The 23444-nt window shown below is 41.3% G+C and overlaps 1 protein-coding gene across 1 annotated transcript in view; it reads right to left on the bottom strand.

Moving 5' to 3' along the window:
• SARS1 (seryl-tRNA synthetase 1) overlaps positions 1-23444 on the bottom strand; it is a 104661-nt gene that overhangs the window by 61489 nt on the left and 19728 nt on the right. Inside the window, exons 4-5 of the mRNA XM_072137285.1 lie at positions 18834-18992; positions 16404-16547 (exon numbers count right to left, since the gene is read on the bottom strand). Coding sequence (XP_071993386.1) covers positions 16404-16547; positions 18834-18992 — 303 coding nt within the window. The remainder of the gene's footprint in view (positions 1-16403; positions 16548-18833; positions 18993-23444) is intronic.

Below are 23444 nucleotides of genomic sequence, written 5' to 3'. Positions count from 1 at the left end.
GCGACGAAACGCGTGGGGAGCCCGTTGCCCCTGTCTCCACTTACCTCCTTCCACTGTGGTAACTCGAGTCTCTTTCATTTTCTCTCCTCATGTATTGTCTCGGTTACCATTACAGCTAGCACCTCAGTTGTATTTTGTTATACTGGTGGTTTTCTCAGGTCTGGACATAGTGATTATTCATGATTGTCTTTTGGATATTTCATAAATTTCTTTGGCACTTTGGGCACTTTATGCATGCTTAGGCTGAGAATTGCAGGGAGGTTACATATCACTACTCAGTGATTGACAGTGGGCAGTCACGGTGACCCACACTCGGTCACCGTACATTGGTTTGTTATACACCTTGTGTATTTTAAATGTTTTTAACTTGTTGTTTATTATCTGTCGTGCATTAATAAAACTTATTCTTGATTTTTGTATTATCGAATGAGCCTCCTTGGATACATTCTTTCTTCTCATTTTTGGAATTGGCTTAGTTTTTGTGTATCTGGCTCACACACACCATAGCTGTGCTTCACCCCTTTATTCTTGTTATCGGGCTTATTTTTTGCGACATGAGATGCACTTTACAAATAATTCATTTTCTTGGGTCATGAGCTTATTGATTAGATTTTATAAACTCTTGAATGTATGGGTGAAAAGAAAATTGTCAATTTTGGTTTACTTTTTTTTTCGTATTTTTTGGGGGTCGTACACCGTTCACTAAAAATACTATATTATCTTTATTCTATAGGTGATTACGATTATGGTGATACCTCATTTATACAGTTTTTCATTTATTTTTTCAATTTTACTGGATAAAAACTAATATAGAGGAAATCTCATTTGTTTTTGCATCGCCATCTTTTCGGAGACGTAACTTTAATAGTTTTTGGTTGACAGAGCTAAGTTTGGGCTTATTTTTTACGAGTTGAGTTGTTCTTTTCAGTGGTACAATTTTGGCGCACATAACTTTGTTTGATCACTTTTTAGAACATTTTTGTGTAGAGATTTTATGAAAAATGTACATTTTTGGCGTGTTTTACGGCGTTCACCGAGTGGGTCCAAAAATGTTTCTGAGTTATTGTACGGATTGTTACGGATGCGGCGATACCAAATATGTGGGGTTTTTTGTCGATTTTGTGTTTTTTTTTTTTTCACTTTATTGCATGTGTATAGGGAATATTTGTGTTTAGATGACTAACTTTATTTAATTAATTCTTTTTATTAAAAAATTATTTTATGTAGTGTTTTTAACATTTGTTATTAACTTTTACAGGTTAGCTTGAACAAGTGATCCACTGATCACTTGTTCAAGCTCTTCTTCACATTACATAGTGTAATACAGATGTATTACACTGTGTAATGTAACACACTGAGCATGCTCAGTGTGTTACAGCCGGGTCCTGCCAGAAGGCACGGACCCGGCTCACAGAAGAGGATCGCGCAGCCCCAGGCACCGGCAGTCCCGGGGCTGCGATCGGAGCAGCGGACGCCCCCGGTAAGCGCCGCGGGGGGGTCTGATTCTTCTCAAATGCCCCTAGCACGCCGCGGTCACCGCGACGTGGCAGGGGTTATCACCCGCGATCGTCGAAATCTCCGATCGCGGGTGTTAGAGGCGGGTGTAGGATATTATATGTAGCCGACACCCACAGCTTCTGGCGTGGGCTCCGTTCTGGAGCCGGCGCCAGAAGCATGACGCACTATTACTGCATTTTGCGGAAATGCACCTCCCGCCATGCAGTAATAGTACGTCAAATGTCGGGAAGGGGTTAAAAAACACAAAACCTCCCCACATATTTGGTATTGCCGCATCCGTGACAATCTGTATAATAAAACAGAATCGTTACTGGACCCACAAGGTAAACGCTGGAGGAAAAAAAAACGCAAAAACATTCCAAAAAAAGATCATTTTATTAATATCTTTTTTAAAAAATGCTCTAAAAATGTGATTAAAAAATGTTCCACACTTTAAAAAGAACAATTCTTCTCTCAAAAACCAAGCCCCTAGCCAGATTTGTCAGCCAAAAAATAAAAAAGGTATCAATGTGAGCTCAGTGCTACGATTGCCAGGGGGCATGGCTACAGGCTGAGCAGAAAGACACAGAAAATCAGCAGCTGTCAAACACACATACACATCAGATAATTTTTAATTAATACCCTATAACAAAGGCTCTAAAAAGGGATTTAAGAAATGTTATGCACTCTAAAATAAGCCCACTAAAAAGAACAATTCTTCTCGCAAAAAAATAAGCCCCTAAACAGATTTGTCAGCCAAAAAATAAAAAGGTTATGCATATGAAAAGATGGTGATGCTAAAACAAGATTTTCTCCAAATTAGTTTTTATTCAGTACAATTGAATAAAATACACATAACCCCCACATATTTGGCATCCCTGCGTTCGTACCAATCTGCATAATAAAACAGAATCGTTATTATATCTGCAAAGTAACCCCCATAAAAAAACCAAACAAAAAAAAGATACTTTTTAATTAAAAAGAACAATCCTTCTCGCAAAAAAAAAACAAAAAAAAACTCCAAAACAGATTTGTGAGGTGAAAAATAAAAAAGTTATGCATATGAAAGTTGGTGATGCTAAAATTAAAAACAATTTTGCCAAATTACTTTTTATTCAGTAAAAATGGAAAAAAATAAAAAAAATCTATATAAACGAGGTATTTTCGTAATCGTGGCGACCCATAGAATAAAAACCACATAAAAATGTTCCTAAAAATTGATGATTTTCATTTCCTCCACCAACAAAGAGTTAATAAAATCTCACCAATTAGCTGTAGATGTCCCAAAATTACGTACCAGATAAGTGTATCTCATGTGGCAAAAGAAATAAGCCCCTAAAGGTCCCCATTAAAAAAAGAAAAAAATTATAGCCTGTACAATGTGACACTGTAAATCTGATCTGGATGGTGCCTCCTTCCCTTCTATGCCCGGCCGTGCGCCCATACAGCAGGTTACCACCACATATGGGGTATCAGTGTACTCGGGAGAAATTGGGTATCAAACTTTGTGGAGCCTTTTTTAATTTAATCCATTGTAAATGTTTAATTTTCCACCCAAAATGACCGCACCTCCACAGGTACAGGGCTCACGGTGTTAGGGGGCTCTGGCATCCGACCAGATACATGGATGATAGATTACTGCTTTGTCCCCAACAGTAAATATACTCTGCACTACTGATTGAGGCACAACACATATTTAGCAAGATCATTCCAGCATCTTCTAGGAGCTGCCAGGTGGAGGCTGGATTTATAGAGCACTCTTGCTTGGTAGGTACTGGCATATCTTCTCCAAAATGTACAAAGTGATTCGTCTACACAAATGAATTATTCAGGGGTGTAGGCATTGGCAAACTTGGCCTAACTTGGCTTAGTTTAGTGTAGACGGTCAAATGACAAGTTGATAAATGAACCTAGAGTAGGTCGTTGACGTACTCCAAGGAGTGTAAAACGGACGTAGTACAAAATGGCACTGATCCAAAATAATGTCCATTTATTGGGAAGATAAAATGGTACACAACAAAGACTACCCATTTCGCACTTCAAGTTGGCAGATAAAAATCCACTTTTAATAAAATAGTTCATATAAATCAATTGTATTATTGGAGTATTGTAGAAAATATCAGTACTCCAATACAGCCTTAGCTCTTTTTTTTTTTTTTTTTTACAATGCCAATATGTAGCACAAGACCCCAAAACTTTATCATTTCTGCTGCATCTACAGTCCAACTAGAAAATGATGATGTGGGGTTATGTGCCAAAAAATGTTGAGGTTCATAATTATCAGGGGTCGGGATCCATTCTGGGTCACTCGGGGCTGGTGATCATCCTGAACAGTTGTCCTAGGGTGCCTTCTTGGATGGCCACTCATCACTGGATAAGGAGGAAGAGGAATAGTCAACATAGACACTAACGCTGGCACTAATCAGCGCATTGCCGATTGCATAACACAAGCAGGTGCGAGTGCTACAAAAATTACTAAAAGAAAGAAGAAGAAAAAAAAAAGCAAAAGGGCTGAAAGTCACCACAAATACTCAGGTAGGGGAGGGAAAAGTCTTGAACAGGGATTGGGACAAGGATAAGGACACTGTGTTAATTATCCGTGTGCTGACACACCTGGTCCTATCATTTTTAGAAGGTCAGTTTGTACTGTCACATGGCCAAATTGGAGTAAATTGGGGGTTTCATGGAGGTCTGATCTGATCCTCCCCTGGCAGCCCCAGGGTCTGCCAGTGCCCCGGGGCTGCGCGGCTTCTTAGCGTTATATCCCTGAAAAGATGGCAATACTAAAATAAATGAGATTTTCTCTGTTTTAGTTTTTCTTCAGTAAAATTGTAAAAATATATTTAAAAAACTATATAAATGAGGTATCACCATAACCATAGTGATCCATAGAATAAAGATAATCTGTTATTTTTATGGTACGGTGAACGCCCCCCCCCCCCCCAAAAAAAAAAACCTAGAAGAAAGGAAACCAAAATCTACGATTTTTTTCCTGCATACATTTAAGAGTTAATAAAATCTCATCAATGAGCTAATGACTCACTTAAATGAAGTATTTGTAAAGTGCATCCAATGTCGCAAATGTCGATTGTATAGCCAATAAAAAGGACAATCCATAATCTGCTCTGAATGGTGCAGCTTCCCTTCAATGTCCTGGCGTGTGCTCATACAAAAGTTTACCACCACATATGGGGTATTGTTACAATATAAATTTGTATTGTAAATTTCAAAATTGCATCCAATTTTGTTTTATCCCCTGTAAAACAATTAAAGGGTTAACAAACTTCATAAAAGTTGTTTTACATATATTAAGGGGTGTAGTTTTTATAATGGGGTAATTTATGGTGTTTTACTTTTATTTAGGCCTCTTAAAGTGACTTGAAATCTAAGTGGGTACTGCAAAAGCGCGATTTTGTGGTTTTTATGAAAATTTGAGAAATCGTACCCAAAGTTCAAAGCCCCATAAACATCTTAAAATGAGAGAAAATGCATAAAAAACCATGGAGACATAAAGTAGACATTCGGTTAATGTTAGTTATCAATTTTTTTGCTATTATGACCACGTATGGAAAAGGTAGAACATTTTCAATTTCAAAAATCAAGGCTTTTTTTCAAAATTTTCACCAAATATCTGTTTTTTTCATAAATACATGCAACACATACCACCAAAATTTTTCAACTAACATGAAGTACTAAGTGTCACGAGAAAACAATTTCAAAAAAAGGAATTAGTCCTTACCGGTAATTCAATTTCCATAAGTCCACCATGACGGCCCCACTGGAGGTTGCCTCCCCTTCCTCTGTAGGGACAGGAAATTGAGAGCATTAAATAGCCCCTCCCTCAACCTCCCACCAGTGTTTATCAAATAACTACACCAGTATAGGTTGCAACATAATTTTATTTAGTATGTTAAATTTCACATACATAGGCAAAGATCCAAAAAAGGAAAATACTTTTATATATACATGGGAGGGAAATATCAGGGCCGTCATGGTGGACTTATGGAAATTGAATTACCGGTAAGGACTAATTCCTTTTTTCCATTTCGTCACCATGACGGCCCCACTGGAGACATACCAAATTTATGCCCAGTTTAGGGAGGGACTACAGCCTGAAGCACTTTTCGGCCAAATGCCAGATCTTTGGCAGCTAAGACATTTAGCCTATAGTGCTTTGCAAATGTGACATTTGTACTCCACGTAGCGGCTTTGCAGATTTCTTCAATGGATGCACCTCCTCTCTCAGCCCAAGATGTAGACATGGCCCTAGTGGAATGGGCTTTGACGGAGAGAGGTAGTGGAACACCTTTGATTTTATAACATTCTTTGATGGTATCTGTAATCCAGCGTCCAATAGTGGCTTTTGAAGCTTTCTTGCCTTTATTTCTTCCTGCAAATTGAACAAATAAATTTAAATCTTTTCTCCAAGGATTGGATGCTTCGAGATATTTAAGAACAGTACGTCTTACATCCAGTAGATGCCATTTCTCTTCCACAGGATTTTTTGGATGATGGCAAAACGTAGGTAAGATTATTTCCTGGTTCCTATGGAAATTTGAGACAATTTTTGGTAAAAAATTTCTGTCAAGTGAGCGTGATCCTATCTTCTGACACAGATAAATAGGGTTCACAAATGGACAAGGCCTGTAACTCGCCCAGTCTTCTAGCAGATGTAATGGCGATTAAAAAGACAGTTTTTTGTGTCAAAAACGCATATGACTAGGGTCGATCGGCTCGAAGGGCCCCATAGTTAAAGCATCTAGAACTAGAGATAGATCCCACTGAGGGGATGAATCTTTAACAGTAGGACGTAAGCGTGAGCAGGCTTGAAAGAACCTCTTTACCCACCTGTGTTCTGTCAGCGCTGTATCGAAGTAGGCGCTCAAGGCTGAGACCTGGACTCTCAGGGTGCTAGGTCGTAGTCCCTTCTCGAACCCCTCCTGCAGAAAATCAAGAATCTGACAGATATTTGGGGAACCCTGGTTAGGCATATCTTTTGACCAGGAACAAAACTTTTTCCATATTTTTAAGTATATGGCATGGGTTACAGGTTTTCTACTATTCTTTAAGGTTTTTATTACCTTATATGATAAACCTTTTGATCTTAAGAAGGTGCTTTCAGGATCCAGGCTGCTAGGTTTAGGAACCCTGGGTTCTGATGAAGGACTGGTCCCTGATGTAGAAGGTCCGGCCTCCTGGGTAGGATAAACGGAAGGTCCATCGCCAACTTTTGTAGACTTGGGAACCAATTTTTCTTTGGCCAAAAGGGTGCTACTAAGATGAGCTTGGTTGGACTGACTAGTAGCTTTTGCAACACCTTGCTTATCAATGGAATCGGAGGGAAAGCATACACTAGGTCCTGGTTCCAGGTCTGTGAAAAAGCGTCTAGTCCCCAGGGGACTTCTTTTGGGTTCAAGGAGAAGAACTTTTTCACTTTGGAATTCTTCCTGGAGGCAAACAAGTCGATGTCCGGCAGTCCCCATCTTAGAACAATCTCTTGGAAGACTTCCTCGTTCAAGCTCCATTCGTGGGGAAGGATTTCCGGCTGAGGTAATCTGCTACTACATTTTCTGAGCCCCTCAGATGGATGGCCGAGATCGACTGGATATTTTCTTCTGCCCAGGAAAATATTTGTTGTGATATTTTCAGTAGCCTTTTTGATCTGGTACCTCCTTGTCTTCTTAGATAGGCAACCGTGGTAGTGTTGTCCGACATCATTTTCACATGGTGACCCTTCAGCTCGCTGGTACAGGATTTTAGAGTGTTCAGGACCGCTTTTAGCTCTCTCTCGTTCGAAGAGGTATGTGCCGTTTCCTGGGTCCAGCAACCCTGGATATATTTGCCCGGAAGGAGAGCCCCCCATCCGGAGCTGCTGGCGTCTGTTTGGATCTGGGTCAATGGCCATTGGACCCAATTTACGCCTTTCCGTAGATTCCCGGGATTCTTCCACCATCTTAGTGATTCCTTCACTTTGAGGGGATTATCAACGGTAAATGAAGATGATGATGATTTTTGTCCCATTTTGTAAGAATCCATTACTGTAGTGTTCTTGAGTGATTTTGGCACCAGGCCACACTCTGGATGCATGATGTCATGGTCCCCAGAAGACTCATAGCTGTCCTTACTGAGACAGACTTCCTCTTCTCGAATTTCTTGATTTTCCCAAGAAGATTTTTCCTCTTTTCCTGTGGAAGATACGAGGTCTGGGTTAGAGAATTTAAAGACACTCCTAAAAATTCTTTTATGTGACTCGGAATTAAGTCTGATTTGTCTAAATTTATGATCCATCCCAGAGATTGTAAAACTTCTATTGTTGTATCCTTTTGGCTTTCTAAATGACTTACTGAATCTACTATTATTAGGAAGTCGTCTAAGTATGGAATCACGCGGATTTCTTCCGTACGGAGATATTTTACTGCTTCTGCCATGACCTTGGTAAAAACCCGGGGGGCTGAGGAGAGACCAAAGGGTAATGCAGTAAATTGAAAATGAAATTCTTCCCCAGAGGGAGATAATACGGCAAATCTTAAGTATTTTTGTGATTTCGTATAGATAGGTACGTGATAATAGGCATCCTTGAGATCCAAGGTACATAAACAAGCTTTGTAAGGTATCAAAGGCGTAGTGGATTTGATTGATTCCATTTTGAATTTGACATAGGACATAGGTTACCCATTTGTTCAAATATTTCAAGTTTGTAATTAATCTGAAAGTCCCATTTGGTTTTTTTTATCAAAAACAAAGGTGAGTAATGACCCGTACCTCTTTCTTCTGGATGGACTGGGCAGATGACATTCAATTTTAGCAGGTCGGAAACTTCCTTCCAAAGGTGACATGTTAGTCTGTTCGATGGTTGCCTGGATAGGATAAACCGGTGAGGAGGAGGTGACACAAAATCTATAAAATAGCCATCTTCTATTATAGAGAGTACCCACCTGTTGAATGTTATATTTTTCCAATGGGGGAGAAAATCTTTCAATCTTCCCCCCACTCTGGCGTCATTGTTTCTTCTCTTGTTTACTTGAGGCACCAAAAAGAAAGGATTTGTTCTTTCCTCCTTTGGCTGTATTCCAGTACCCCTGTTTCCAGGTCTGCTTGCTCCTGAATCTTGGCTGTTCTTTAGTGGGGCGAAAGCTCCGAAAAAATTGCTTCTTGGGTTGTTGTTTGGCCTCTGGAAACCCCTTCTTTTTATCCGCTGCTTTAGCTAGGATTTCATCCAATTCTGGTCCAAATAAAAAAATCACCCGAAAAAGGCAGGCTACACAGTTTTGCTTTTGAGCGCACGTCTCCAGACCATTGCCTTAACCAAAGGGCTCTTCTGGTCGCATTAGATAATGCAGCTTCTCTTGCTAAAAACCGGATGGTTTCTGCTGAGGCATCTGCCAGAAAGGCTGCTGCTGATCTTAATAACGGAATGGAGTCAAGCATTTCTTCTCTGGACGTGCCTTCTCTAAGATGATCCTCCAGCTGTCCTAGCCAAAAAAACAGAGTACGTGATACAGAGGTAGTGGTAATATTTGTTTTTAGGATTGCCATGGAAGCTTCCCAAGCTTTTTTGAGCAAACAATCTGATTTACGGTCCATGGCATCTTTTAGTTGGGTGGAATCTTCAAAGGGTAGATCAGTTTTTTTGACTACTTTAGCTATAGGGATGTCGACTTTAGGAACACTATCCCAGACTTTTGTTTCTTCTGGATCAAATAACATACGGTTTTTAAATTCCTTAGGCATTGTTATACGCTTCTCTGGTTCTTTCCATTCATCCTGGATAAGATCCTTCAAGTTTTCAATAATGGGAAAGACTCTAGCCTTCTTTCTTCTTAATCCACCAAATAATTCATCTACTACCGACCTTTCTTCTATGGCGTCTTCAATATTTAAGGTATCCCTTAATGCTTTTATTAGCCCATCCAAATCCTCATTAGGAAATAAATATTTGGGGTCATTTGGTATTGATTGATGCGTCACCATATCCTGTTCCTCCATGTCTAGCTCATAAGAACAAGAGGGCTGTTCATCATCTGAATCCAAACATACAGGGTTCTGCCTGACTTTTTTATGTGGTGGGCTCTTTGATGCCCTAATTTCTTCACGCATAACAACACGCAATTCGTCCAAAAATGATGACATTTCCTCTTTTAACACTTTATCCAAACAATCTTTGCATAAACTTTTCTTATAATTAATATCCAATTTTGTATTACAAATGTGGCAACGTTTGGATGGTGCCTTCTTAGGTTTTTCTTTATCACACATTTTGGTATTTTCTTTTTCTTTTACAGGGGTATCCTTCTCCTGTTGTTTTTAGAAAAAGAAAAAGGAGTATTGCTTTTTAGAAGCCGACTCCCCACAGCATATAGTGCCAAAACCTATTGGCGTTCAGCTAATGTCCTACTTACAGAGCCCAGGGTTAAGGAACCGAATTCAGCCTCATCCATGCTGGATATTCGCTGCTCCACATAGACCTCAGCAGACCTGCAGACTTGGTGGAAGCTTCTCCTTGCTTACCTTCCGGCGTCTGACGTCATCTTTAATGGCCTGTCTCCTAGGCCGAGACGCTGAGGTCTCTGACGTCACTTCCGGTTCGCGCTCCGTAACCCGGAAGTGACCATGCGCCAGAACATGCGCTTATGTGCCGGCAGCCGCGGACCCCCGAGAGGGCCGTAAAAAGCTGCCGGTACTGCCCGATGTCTCCTGCACGCCGCAGGAGATCCAATTTTGGCAATCCGGGACCTGGAGATCCCAAGTAGGACTCACGAGGAGGCCGGACGAGGGAAGCCCCGGGGAAACAAGCACCCACGAGAGGTACGAGGTTCTACCTTCCCCTCCCCCCCCCCCCCCCGAGAGGAGAGAGAGGTTTACTCTCAACCTTTCCCTGTAGGGACAGGAAAAACACTGGTGGGAGGTTGAGGGAGGGGCTATTTAATGCTCTCTCCTGTCCCTACAGAGGAAGGGGAAGCAACCTCCAGTGGGGCCGTCATGGTGACGAAATGGAAAACTTGGATATGTTAAAGCCTTCCGAAGTTATATCCACTTATAGTGACACAGGGCAGATTTGAAAAAATTGGAGTCAGGAAGGTGAAAAGTGGCTTCTGCATTAAGGGGTTAAGAAGATTCAACGAGTGCTGGAATGCCTTTCCTTCTGTTCATTAGGACACTATGACTGCTGTACGCAAAAAAAAAAAAAAAACACCAACAGGAGCAACAAGAACAGCTCAGCAATAGCTCTGGAGCGCTCACAATTACAACAGATGCCACCAAAGATAGTGGTGGTGTTTAATATTGCCTGCCCTGTATTGGAAAGCGGGGAAAAAAAATTCCAAATGCAGTGAAATTGGTGGAAAAATGCATTTGCTCCATTTTCTTGTGGGATTGGACTATGTGACTTTAGCTGTGCGCCCCAAATGACACATTTACTTTATTCTTTGGGTCGGTGCAATCACGGGGAAAACAAATCTATATACCGTATTTTCCGGACTATAAGGCGCACATAAAAGCCTTGGATTTCCTTGGAAATCCAAAGTGCGCCTTATAGTCCGGTGCGCCCTATAGGAGGGCAGCGGACCCTACTTACATAGGTCCCCGCTACCGGAGACAGCAGATCTCCAGCGGGAACTGCAGACCACGCGGCACAAACAACTTCTGCCGCGTCGGTCTGCAGTTCCCGCTGGAGATCTGCTGTCTCCGGTAGCGGGGACCTATGTAAGTATGGTCCGCTGCCATCCTCCACCTCCCCCTCACCTTCCCCGTTCACCTCTCCGCGTCTCGTCGGGTCTCGTCTCCGGGTCGCGTCGCGTCTCTTCTCGTCGGGTATCCGCTCCGACCCCGGACCTCCGCCATGCCCCCGGACCCTGCGCCTTATAGTCCGATGCGCCTTATAGATGGAATTATTCCATATATAAGGCGCATCGGACTGATGCGCCTTTATTCCGGTGCGCCTAATGGCCCGGAAAATACGGTAGGTTTTATGTTTTCATATATTTCCAAAAATTAAAACCTCCTATACAAAAAAAATTTAAAAAATAATTTTGCCATCTGACGCAGATAATGTTTTCATAATTTCATTTTTTGCAACTTTGATGTTTTCAATGCTACAAATTTAAGGACTAGGCCTTTTGATTTCTTTTCATTGATTTCGTTTTTTTATATTTTGCAAAATGGTATTTTCAACTTTGGGCACCATTTTCCATTACGGGGCTATAAAATTACATATTTTTGATAGAGCTGTCATTTTGGGCTGCGGCCATACCCAACATGTTCATAATTTTTTCCAAATATTTTTAGATTTAATTCGGTTCTAGGCGATATACATTTTTAGGTTTTTTTTTGTACTATTTGTTCAGACCACCAAGGGTACACATCAATTGTAATGTGTAAATTGCAACTGTAATATTTGTACAGTCATGGCCAAGAGTTTTGAGAATGATACGCGCCGGCCTACATTGGAAATGCCGCAGGCGTTGCGCGCGCACGGTCCCGCGCAGCGCCGAAGCAGTTTCTACTATAAAGTTTAAAAAGTGTTAAAACCGTGATACCGCGGTTTTAACACTAACGAGACTAAGCACCGGCACCAGCTCACCCTGAGCTGGTGCCCGGTGTTTGCATCTCATACCTACCTTCAGAAGTGGTAGGTTTCCTTTAATAGCAATTAATTGCAAAGTCAATATTTGTCTAGAAAATGAACTTTTTCTCTCAAAACACATTTCCATTTCATTGCAGGCCTGCCTTAAAAGAAGCACCTAACATCATTTCAGTGATTGCTCCATTAACACAGGTGTGGATATCGATGAGGACAGGGCGATATCAATCTGTCATGATTAAGTAAGAATCACACCACTGGACACTTTAAAAGGAGGCTGGTGCTTGGCATTATTGTTTCTCTTCTGTTAACCATGGTTATCTCTAAAGAAACACGTGCAGTCATCATTGCACTGCACAAAACTGGCCTAAAAGGGAAGAGTATCGCAGCCAGAAAGATTGCACCTCAGTCAACAATCTATCGCATCATCAAGGAATTCAAGGAGAGAGGTTCCATGGAGCCCAAGAAGGACCAGCAAGCGCCAGGACCGCCTCTTAAAAGTGTTTCAGCTACCAGCAGTGCAGAGCTTGCTCAGGAATGGCAGCAGGCAGGTGTGAGTGCATCTGCACGCACTGTGAGGTGGAGACTCTTGGAGCAAGGCCTCCGTGTCAAGGTGGGCAGCAAAGAAGCCACTTATCTCCAGAAAAAACATCAGGGACAGACAGATATTCTGCAAAAGGTACAGGGAGTGGACTGCTGAGGACTGGGGTAAAGCCATTTACTCTGATGAATACCCTTTCCGATTGTTTGGAACATCTGGAAAACAGCTTTTTCGGAGAAGACAAGGTAAGTGATACCAGTCTTGTCAATTCTAACTGTCAATAAAAGCTTTTGTTACTCATAATATGATTGCATTTGTATTTCTGTATGTGATAAAAACCTCTGACAGACAAACCAGAGAGCAACAAATCATGTGAAAATATAATATTTGGTGTCATTCTCCCAAAGTGTTTTGGGTTAATTATTCTTATTTTCTGAAATAATGGCTTTTGGATTTCCTTGGCTATATGCATAATCATCGTTACTAACAGAAATAAACACTTTAACCCCTTCACAATCTGTGATGGATATATCCGCCACAGAGCTATCGCAGCATATCGCAGCAAAGACCCATCGCTAACACCTGCGGTCAGTGCCTGCACAGATTGCGGGTGTCAACCTCTTCTTTGTCGCCGGCAAAGTCACCGGTGGCACTGAAAGCATGGCGCCGCCATGTTACCTCCGATCTTCGCTCCGTCATCGGGGGGCGGCGATCAGTTGCCATGACAGCCTTAGGTCTTCGTCTGACCCGAGGCTGAATGGGTTCTGCATATTCGTTACAATGAGCCAGCGGCTGTTGGAGGGCCGGATAAATAGCGGTACATGTGACTGCATCCTTAATACACTGGGCCCCCCCTCAATTCATTTTTTAATAAACTGCACCCTCTTGTGAACTATTTTATATATTGGCCCAATAAATTAATTAATTGGGTGAATTAATTATTAAATATACTGGGACCCCTCTGCATTAATTATTGAATATGCTGCCCCCCATTAATTACCAGACTGTCCCCCACCATTCATTATTTCCTATGCTGCCCCCCCCCCTCCATTAGATATTTTATATGCCCCCCACCCACCATTCGTTGTTATATATGCTGCTCCCATAACGAATTGTTTCATATATTAGGGTCCCCTAGCCGGCACAATGTTTTTACTGCTGTTTAAAAAAAAAAAATCCTATACTCACCTCTGCTCCCGCCCCGCGTCTTATTTCTTCTTGCGGCTGTCGGACAGGAAAAGGTGTGCAGCAGCGTGATGACGTCATCACGCGGCCGTGCATCCAGGTTCAAAGAGCAATGTGCGCCGGGGTTATTTTCCGGCCACATTGCTCCACCTGCAACAATAGTGCTGAAGTGGTCATAAACGGCCACATCGAGCACTACACAGTGACGGGCATGAGCCTGAAAACGGTCCGCATGTGGCCCGCGGGCCGTAGTTTGGGGACCCCTGGTCTAAGAAATAGTGAAAAAAAAAAAAAGGTTCAATTTTTTTTCCCCTTTATCGTACACATTCGTTTAATTTTAGAAAATGTATTAAAACGCAATAAAACCTGTATAAATTTGGTATCACCGTGATCGTACCGAACCAAAGAATAAAGTAGAGGTGTTAATTGGAAGTCGTAAAAACGGAGCCCACAAGATGGTGACACACATGTGGTTTTTTTTCCAATTTTTCCACATTTGGAAATTTTTTCTGCTTCCCAGTACACGGCATGGAATAATAAATAACATCACGGGAAAGTAAAATTTGTTACAAACAAAATAAGCCCTCACACAGCTCTGTACACGGAAAAATGAAAAGGTATGGATTTTTTAAGGTGGAGAGCGAGAAATGAGCGGAAAAACCCTGCGTCCTTAAGGCGTTAAAAAGTTTACGTCGTTTGTAATGATTAAAAAAAAGTTTGACTTTTTGAATTAAATTACTGAAAATAAGTATGTAGAAATCTTGATTATATCTAGATAATTACTATAACCTATCTATGAAGTTAACTTAGTTCTGGTAACATATCTATGTAGTAAGCTTGGTTCTTGTCAGTTATCAAACACCGTGCAGGCATATATGTTTTGACTTGTATGTGTTGCCGTGCGGGAAACAGCACAAGCGGCAATGGAAACTTCAGCAGTGGAGGGGCGAGTATCTATTCCATTGATTTTTTTTCTGGATACTATGAGGAGACTATTACTACTGGCTATTGGGGATACTATTACTACTAGGGGGCTAAATTGGCTGCTAACACGGTCCAGTTAATACACTGCTCTAAAATAACACAACCTAGACCTGAATGAATGAAATATTCTCATTGAATATTTTGTTCTGTACAAAGTTGAATGTGCCAAAAAAAAAAAAAATCCCCCCCACCCAAAAAAACCCCCATCAAATGGAAATCAAATTTTTTAACCAATGGATGTCTGGATTTGAAGGCACCCACTGAATTAAAGTGGAAAAACACACTACAAGGTTAACGTTGATGAAATGTCCTTAAATAAGACCTGTCACCAGAATTTTGCCAACAATACCGGCTGATACAATGAGGGTTAAAGGTGCTCTCCATATCACCTGCAGCTTCCATGAGGATAGAGAGGCATGGAAGTCCATGGAGGCTGCTGTGACTTCATGTGGTCAGATACGTTCATAGGGCACAGTTTGCCATTGTTAAGAGGACAAAAGACCTGAGATGAGGTCACCCTGGTCATATGAAATGAACTGCTGATTAGCAAGATGGCATAAGGCATGGGAAGGAGCAGATGGGAGGGGCCAGCCAAGCAGGAAACACACCCCTCTGATGCCAGGTAATATAAAATACAAGATGATTTATGTGGATATATACGGTAGGACATCATTGATTTGTAAAGCGCTATGGAATTTGATGGCGCTATATAAATAAAGATTATTATTATATTATTATTAAATCATTTTTAGCTAAAAATAGGTCATTAAGTTAATAGGGCTCTTTTGGAGCCTGTCAATGACTGCATGTGTGAAAATATGGTGACAGGTTCCCTTTAAAACAAGTCAAAAGGCTATGTGGCCGCCACGTGCCTGTATGACCTCTCTACAATGCATCAGCATTCTCCTTGTGAGGTTTCCAATGTCTCATGAGGGATCTCCTCCCAGAACTAGATTAAAGTATCCGCCAATTCGGGATTCAGGTCTGGGGAACGAGCAGGCCAATCCATAGCTTCAATGACAGTCCAGCCAGTGTTGGTTCAGGGCCAAATGCACCAGCATATGGGCTCACAAGGGTGTGTGAGGATCTCATCTGGGTACCTAATCGCAGTCAGGCTACCTATGGCAAGCACTTGGAGGACTGTGTGGCCCTCCCAACAAATGCCACCCCACTCCATTACTGAACCATTGCCAATCCGGTCATGATGAACAATGTTGCAGGCAGATCGCTCTCCATAGCGTCTCCAGACTCTGTGCGGAGTGTGAGTGAGCTTTCATCTGTGAAGAGCACTGGGCGCCTGTTGCAAATTTGCCAATCCTGGTGTTCTCTAGCAAATGCAAAGCTTCCTGTATGGTATTTAGCTATGAGCACAGCCCCCATCTGTGGATGTCAGGCCCTCATACCATACTCATGGAGTCTGTTTATAACGGTTTGTGCAGACACATGTACATTTGTTTAGATTTGGAGCCAACCTTTGACAAAATTGGATCAGATACAAAATGGAAATCATGTAAAGTGCACAAGAAATTGCAACCATTTCAAGAAATACACGTCAGAAAACCTAAATTAACCAACCAGAAATGTCTTCTAAATAGAAGCAAATTGAATAGTACCCACCTTAAGAAAGTAACCTCTGCTACCAGCAACCACAGCACCCTTTTCACCTTCAAAGCCATCCACCATAGTTACAAGGTCCACATGGGAGTACTTCTTTCGGATGGTGCAATCCCCTGACAATCGTTCCACTTTGTTATCATTGTCCTAGAAGAAATAATAAATAAATACATTTTTTTTTAAAAAGGACAGCCAAGTCCATCTATACCAAGGCAAATACTAAAGCAAATACATAAATGGAGCCCAGACCTTTTTATGACAGTTCTATTGTTTGCATGTTTATTCCTTTCCTTCCTTTTTTTTTAATCGCAGAAATGGGTTTTGTCAGCCTATAATATCTGTATTGGAATAAACTGTTATGATGCATCCATGCACTGTTCCGTGGCCATGTTTTGACCTGTACTTCTCAAACTATTATTTTTTTCAGTAAAATTAGGTCAAACCACATAAAGCAAACGTACAGTTATGATCAGCTTCTGGCACCAGCCCAGGGCTGCCCAATGACACAGACAGTCAGATAATTTCTGGGTATTAACTGTATGCTCATGAGACTGCATGCTCAGACAATTTACACTGCACTGTAATACATTAGTATTAACACAGTACAATTGCAACAATGCCTTGGCTGGATCATCAAAGTATAAAGTAAATAAATTAACAAGAAAGTTTAAAACATTTTTAAAATAGCACATTCCCATAGCCTTAAACAAAAAAACCCCCACATATTTGGCATCACCACGTCCGTAACAATCTGTACAATTAACAGAATCATTATTAGACTCGCAGTCAAAAACCTAAAGATAAAAACCCTGAAAAACGTTTCAAAGAGGATATTTCATCATTACCCTCTACAAGGAAAAAAATTAAAAAAAAATGTTACCAAAGAGGACCACTGAAAAGAGCAAAAGTTCTTCACCAAAAAAGAAGCCCCTAACCAGTTTAAAACCATATACAAGTATTGATATACCTGAAAAGTGGATCTCATCTCATAAAAAATAAGCCCTTACAAGTCCCCATTACAAAAAAAGATTTTAATAGCCTTAACAGTGTAAATCGGTTTCGAAATGCGTTCTTTCTATTCCATGTCCTGCCTTGTGTCCTTACATCAGTTTACCACAACATTTGGGATACCGGTGTACTTAGGGGAAATTGGCAAAAATGGTGCAAATGGTGAATAAAACATAACTTTTACAAGATCAGTATTCAAATAAATGTACCAAGAATAGGGGCTGGAGGTCATAAAGTAAGTTTATTCATCCAATAAAATAGCGCACCTGGGTGCTCAGGTAAACAATTGTCATATCCATTTAAAGTATAGTGGACAATAGTCAGGACAGAAGGAACAGTGAAAGGTACGGATAGTAAAGGGATATAGGGAAACCTGGGACAAAGGTCACGGTCCCTCATTTACACCAAATCAAACACTATATAGCCCTAAAACCTGAGCAATTGAGCTTTGCGTGCTTCTTGTGATCCATATAATGAAATTTATTACTTGCAATAAGCCTCTTTTGTGGTTCTGAAGCCTATTGTAGGGTAATCTTATTGCTAGTATTTGTTTCGAATTCACAAGCCATGAATCCTCGGTTATGATATTTGAGCACATTTGTGAGACTAACCACTGTTTATCTCTTCCTCTGGTTAAGGTTTTTAACCTAAATCGTGCGCATTTAGTAGTAATCTATGTAACAAAACATATGAAATTCTTAGGTATACACGATTCTACATCTTACAGCACTCCCAGTAGTTGTGGTTCTAACCACGGCGGTTCCCATACCGCCCACAAAAGTGCTGAGTCCCCATTCACACTGCACATGAGCAAGTGACATACTTCTGCTTAGGTAAGCAGTTTTGCATCTTTTGGGAGCGTTTTGGAATGATGTGAACGCGCCCATGCATTTAAATACTTGGCGCTTCTTACACAGTTTGGCCAATGGCCATCTCCATAACGATGCATGCAGCACAATAATGTGTGTAGCTGTGCACATTATGTAACCGCTCACATCTTGAGAGTTCTTTTAATCGCATTTATGGGGAGTATTAATTTATCATGTTTTACGTCCTAACTTTTGGCCAAGTTATTGGGATCTGTGTAGATTTTTATGTTTTACCAGCAGGTAACTGTGGATACTATGATGTCGGCAAATGGCTGACGTCATGGTGTGTGAGACTCAGAGGCAGGGAAGGGTAAGTGCAGAGTTGTTTTTTTCCCATTAACTTTAGTATATATGGTAACTTGAAAGCTGAGAAAAATCTAGAAATATAGGTATTGACGAATTTCATATAAATTTGAAAAATACTCATGAGAGGAAATCTTAGTTATGAAATTATTAGGGTGGTATTACCATCTGCCTGAAAGGCAAACCGTTTACCAAATCTAAATGCATAAGATTGGGGGGGGATTATTCACACTCACACACACACACACAATACCTCATCATTACTGATTGGAACACTTGGATGAAGCAGGTTTCCTATTTCTCTCAGACACTCAAATCTTGCAGCTTCTAGGCGTAAACGCTCAACATCTGTTTCTGCTATTTTCTCATCTATTATGATTCGCACCTTCTTGATTTGTGTTACTGTCAATGCCTGAAACAATTTAAAAAAATAAATAAATAAGTCAAAGTAACAATCACAGCAAACCAGAACATTATTTGCAAACTACAATCTTGGGCCTTAAATCTAAATAATGATATTAATTTTAAAATAAAGATTGGTTAGATAACAATTCACAAGTACAAGTATTACTTATAGGAATGATGACTAGAAGGTGACTGAGGAGATGTATATTGATTACATTAATATCAGGAACACACACACAATGGTACAAATAATGGCAAACACTCCTCTGGTCATTTTAAGGCAGTGGTGGCGAACCTGTGGCATGGGTGCCAGAGGTGGCACTCAAAGCCCTTTCTATGGGCACTCAGGCCATCACCCCAGGACAGAGTTCACCAAACATTGAATCTTTCTGCAGTCCCAAGCAAATTAAGAGATGCTGCTCTCAGTTCTTTTCGACACTTCGTTGGCTGTTTGGAACTGCAGGAAAAGTGAGAAGGTTTTGACAGAACTGCATTATATTTGGAGGTCATCATGCTGGACCCAACCATTCTTCCTTTACAGCGAGACCCTGGAAAGAAGCTACAATGATAATATGAATTTGCCCTCCTTCTTTTAATTGGTGGCCTCAGACCGCTAATACAATTGAAAGATGTGAAAGAACTGGTAGCAATAAGTTACTGCTTAAAATTTCATGTTGGCACTTCACGGAAAATAAGTGGATTTTGGTTGTTTTTTGGGCACTCAGTCTGTAAAAGGTTCGCCATCACTGTTTTAGGGCATAGGGACACATGTACCTAATTTTTGCTTGACATTTTCTTAATTTGCAAATTTTGTATGGCGCATGTACACTGTTCCGATTTTTTTGTGCGCCTAAGACAAACGCCTTTAACCCCTTAACGTCGAAGCCACATTTCACCTTCCTGACATGACCCATTTTTTTAAAACCCGGACATGTGTCACCATAAATGGTTATCACTTTGGAATGCTTTAACATTTTTTTTCCATGTTTTGCAGTTTAAGAAGAATACAATATTTGTTGAAAATTTTTAAAAATTCTCGATTTTCGAAATTCAAAATGTACTACTTATTTCACAGCAAAAATACTTGATAGCTAACATTATCCGATGTTATGGGTCTTTGAACTTTAGGTACGATTTTTCACATTTTCAATAAAAAAACCCATCTAGGGTTAATGTAGGGGGGGAAAAAAATTCAAATTACCCCCCTTTCCCTAGAACTAATATAAAACATAATAAAACAGTAAAAATCACAAACACATAAGGTATTGCCGCGTCCCAAAATGCCTGATTTATCAAAATATAGAAACAGTTATAAGCGGCGGTGACCTCCGAGACAGGAAATGGCGCCCAAATGTCCGAAATGCGACTTTTACACCTTTTTACATCACATGAAAAAATGGAATAAAAAGTGATCAAAATGTCGCACAGACCTCAAATGTAAACATCAGCTCATTCCGCAAAAAATGACACATCACAAAGCTCTGTACACCAAAGTATTAACCCTTTCACGACCCGTGACGTAATAGCACGTCACGGGTCGGCCGCGGGTGCATGGAGAGGGCTCACGCGCTGAGCCCTCTCCATAGCCGGTAAGTCTTTGCTGCATATTGCAGCAAAGGCTTACCGGTAACACCCGCGATCGGTGCTAGCACCGATCGCGGGTGTTATCACCTCGATCGCCGCCGGCAATGCGTGGGCGCCGCCATCTTTTCGAGGATCGCCGCTCCCCGTGACGTCATCGGGGAGCGGCGATCCGTCGCCATGGTAACCTCGGGTCTCGCGAAGACCCGAGGCTACTTTTGATTAACCCATGCATTACAATGTGCTATCAGCACATTGTAATGTATGAGGAGTAAAATCCCCATATACTGCCATACTGTAGTATGGCAGTATATGATAGGATCGTGCAGACCCCCTAGGGTTAAAGTACCTTAGGGAGTCTGAAAACCCTAAAAACTCAAATCACCCCCCTTTCCCTAGAACTGATATAAATATAAATAAACAGTAAAAATCATAAACACATTAGGTATCGTCGCGTCCGAAAATGCCCGATCTATCAAAATATGATAACTGTTTTTCACTGCGTTTAATCCCGTAACGGAAAATCGCGCCCAAATTCGAAAATGGCACTTTTTTTGTCATTTAAAAAAATTAAAAAATTCTATAAAAAGTGATCACAAGGTCGTACAGTCCTAAAATTGATAACATTGTAAATGTCATCAAAATCCGCAAAAAACGACACCTCCCACAGCTCAGTACACCAAAGTATAAAAAAGTTATTAGCGCCAGAAGATGGCAAAATCCCAAAAAAAATTTTTGTACAGGAGGTTTTAATTTTTTTAAATGTATGAAAACATTATAAAACCTATACAAATTTGGTATCCCTGTAATCGTACCGACCCAAAGAATAAAGTAGACATGTCATTTGGGGCGCACAGTGAAATCCGTAAGATCCAAGCCCACAAGAAGGCGGCACAAATGCGTTTTTTTACCAATTTCACTGCATTTGGAATTTTTTTCCCGCTTCCTAGTACACGGCATGGAATATTCAATACCATCTCTATGAAGTGCAATTTGTTACGCAGAAAATAAGCCGCCACACAGCTCTGTACATGGAAAAATAAAAAAGTTATGGATTTTTGATCATGGGGAGTAAAAAATGAAAAAACAAAAAAGGGCCAGGTCCTGAAAGGGTTAAAAAGTTATTAGCGTCAGAAGATGGCAAATTCCCTTTTTTTTTTTTTTTTTTTTTACACATTTGTTTAATTTTTGAAAATGTATTAAAATGCAATAAAACCTGTAGAAATTTGGTATAACCACGATCATACCGAATCAAAGAATAAAGCAAAGGTGTAATTTGGAGCGCACAGTCAAAGTCGCAAAAACTGAGCCCACAAGAACGTGACGCACATGCAGGTTTTTTCTCAATTTTTCCACATTTGGAATTTTTTTCCAGCTTCCCAGTACATGGCATGTTAAAATAAATAACATTATGGGAAAGTAAAATTTGTTACGCACAAAATATGCCCTCACACTCTGTACACGTAAAAATGAAAAAGTTATGGATTTTTGAAGGTGGAGAGCGAGAAATGACCCAAAAAACTCTGCTTCCTTGAAGGGTTAAAGAGTGTTTTTTATTAAAGAGGACCTTTCGCTACTTCACTTATATGGAGATTATCATACCATTCTGTAGGGGCTGCTACAAAGATTCACGGGCACTTTGAATTTTCTTTCTAGCCCTCGCGGTTGCAGAGTTATTAGTAAGGAGATCTTACCATTACAATCTGTGTTTGGTCAGAGAGGAGGAGCTGGGGGCGTGTTATGCTAATCTTCTCTCATACTGTCAGTGGTGAGATGTAATTTCTCTATCTGCATCTAAAGGCTATGTTCACACACATTCTAATATTCAGTTGACATTGCATTTACACAATGTTTACACGCATTGGTAAACGCGCATGCAATGTAAACGGAAACGCAAATGCTGTGAAAACGTAAGTGCAAACGAGACATCAACTCATACACCATGTAAGCGTAAACATGATGCTAACCAGACATAAATGCAAATGGCATGTAAATGTAAATGTAAGTGTGAATGTGCCGTAAACGCAAGCGCCGTTTACATAAGCAAAAACACAAGTCACACGACATAAAGGTGAATGCCGTGTACCCAGAGGTCGCATTAACGCCTCACCACGCGTCATAGACGCGTGATGAGGCGCCATTACCCCCCAAAATAATTGCCATGCGTAAAAGAACGCATGGCAATTATTCCCTGTAGCGCGCAGGCTGAGCGGTTCAGCGCGCGCTGCAAATGACGGAAATGTCTATAGAGCGATCGCAGCGCGCGCTGGACCGCTCAGCAGGACACGTGACTCAGTGTCAGGGGCGGGCAGGAGAGACCCGCAGCGAGAGCGCAGGCCCCAGGCGAGGCATGTGGGCAGCGGGGCTGCCGCTCCCCGTCCTGCTCCAAATGCTGCCTGCGTTTATGTGATCGACGGGACCGGGTGAGTGTGTGCAGTGTCCTGTGTGCAGTGTCCTGTGTGAGTGTGCTGTGTGAGTGTGCTGTGTGAGTGTGTGCAGTGTCCTGTGTGAGTGTGTGCAGTGTCCTGTGTGAGTGTGTGCAGTGTCCTGTGTGAGTGTGTGCAGTGTCCTGTGTGAGTGTGTGCAGTGTCCTGTGTGAGTGTGTGCAGTGTCCTGTGTGAGTGTGTGCAGTGTCCTGTGTGAGTGTGTGCAGTGTCCTGTGTGAGTGTGTGCAGTGTCCTGTGTGAGTGTGTGCAGTGTCCTGTGTGAGTGTGTGCAGTGTCCTGTGTGTGTGAGTGTGCGATTGTGCAGTGTCTTGTGAGCGTAGTGTGTGTGTGTGTGTGCGCGCACAGTGTCTTGTGAGCGTAGTGTGTGTGTGTGTGTGCGCGCGCAGTGTCTTGTGAGCGTAGTGTGTGTGTGTGTGTGTGTGCGCGCGCAG

Source organism: Engystomops pustulosus, chromosome 2 (assembly GCF_040894005.1).
Source record: "Engystomops pustulosus chromosome 2, aEngPut4.maternal, whole genome shotgun sequence".
Taxonomy (NCBI): domain Eukaryota; kingdom Metazoa; phylum Chordata; class Amphibia; order Anura; family Leptodactylidae; genus Engystomops; species Engystomops pustulosus.
This window is presented reverse-complemented; position numbering and strand designations above follow the sequence as displayed.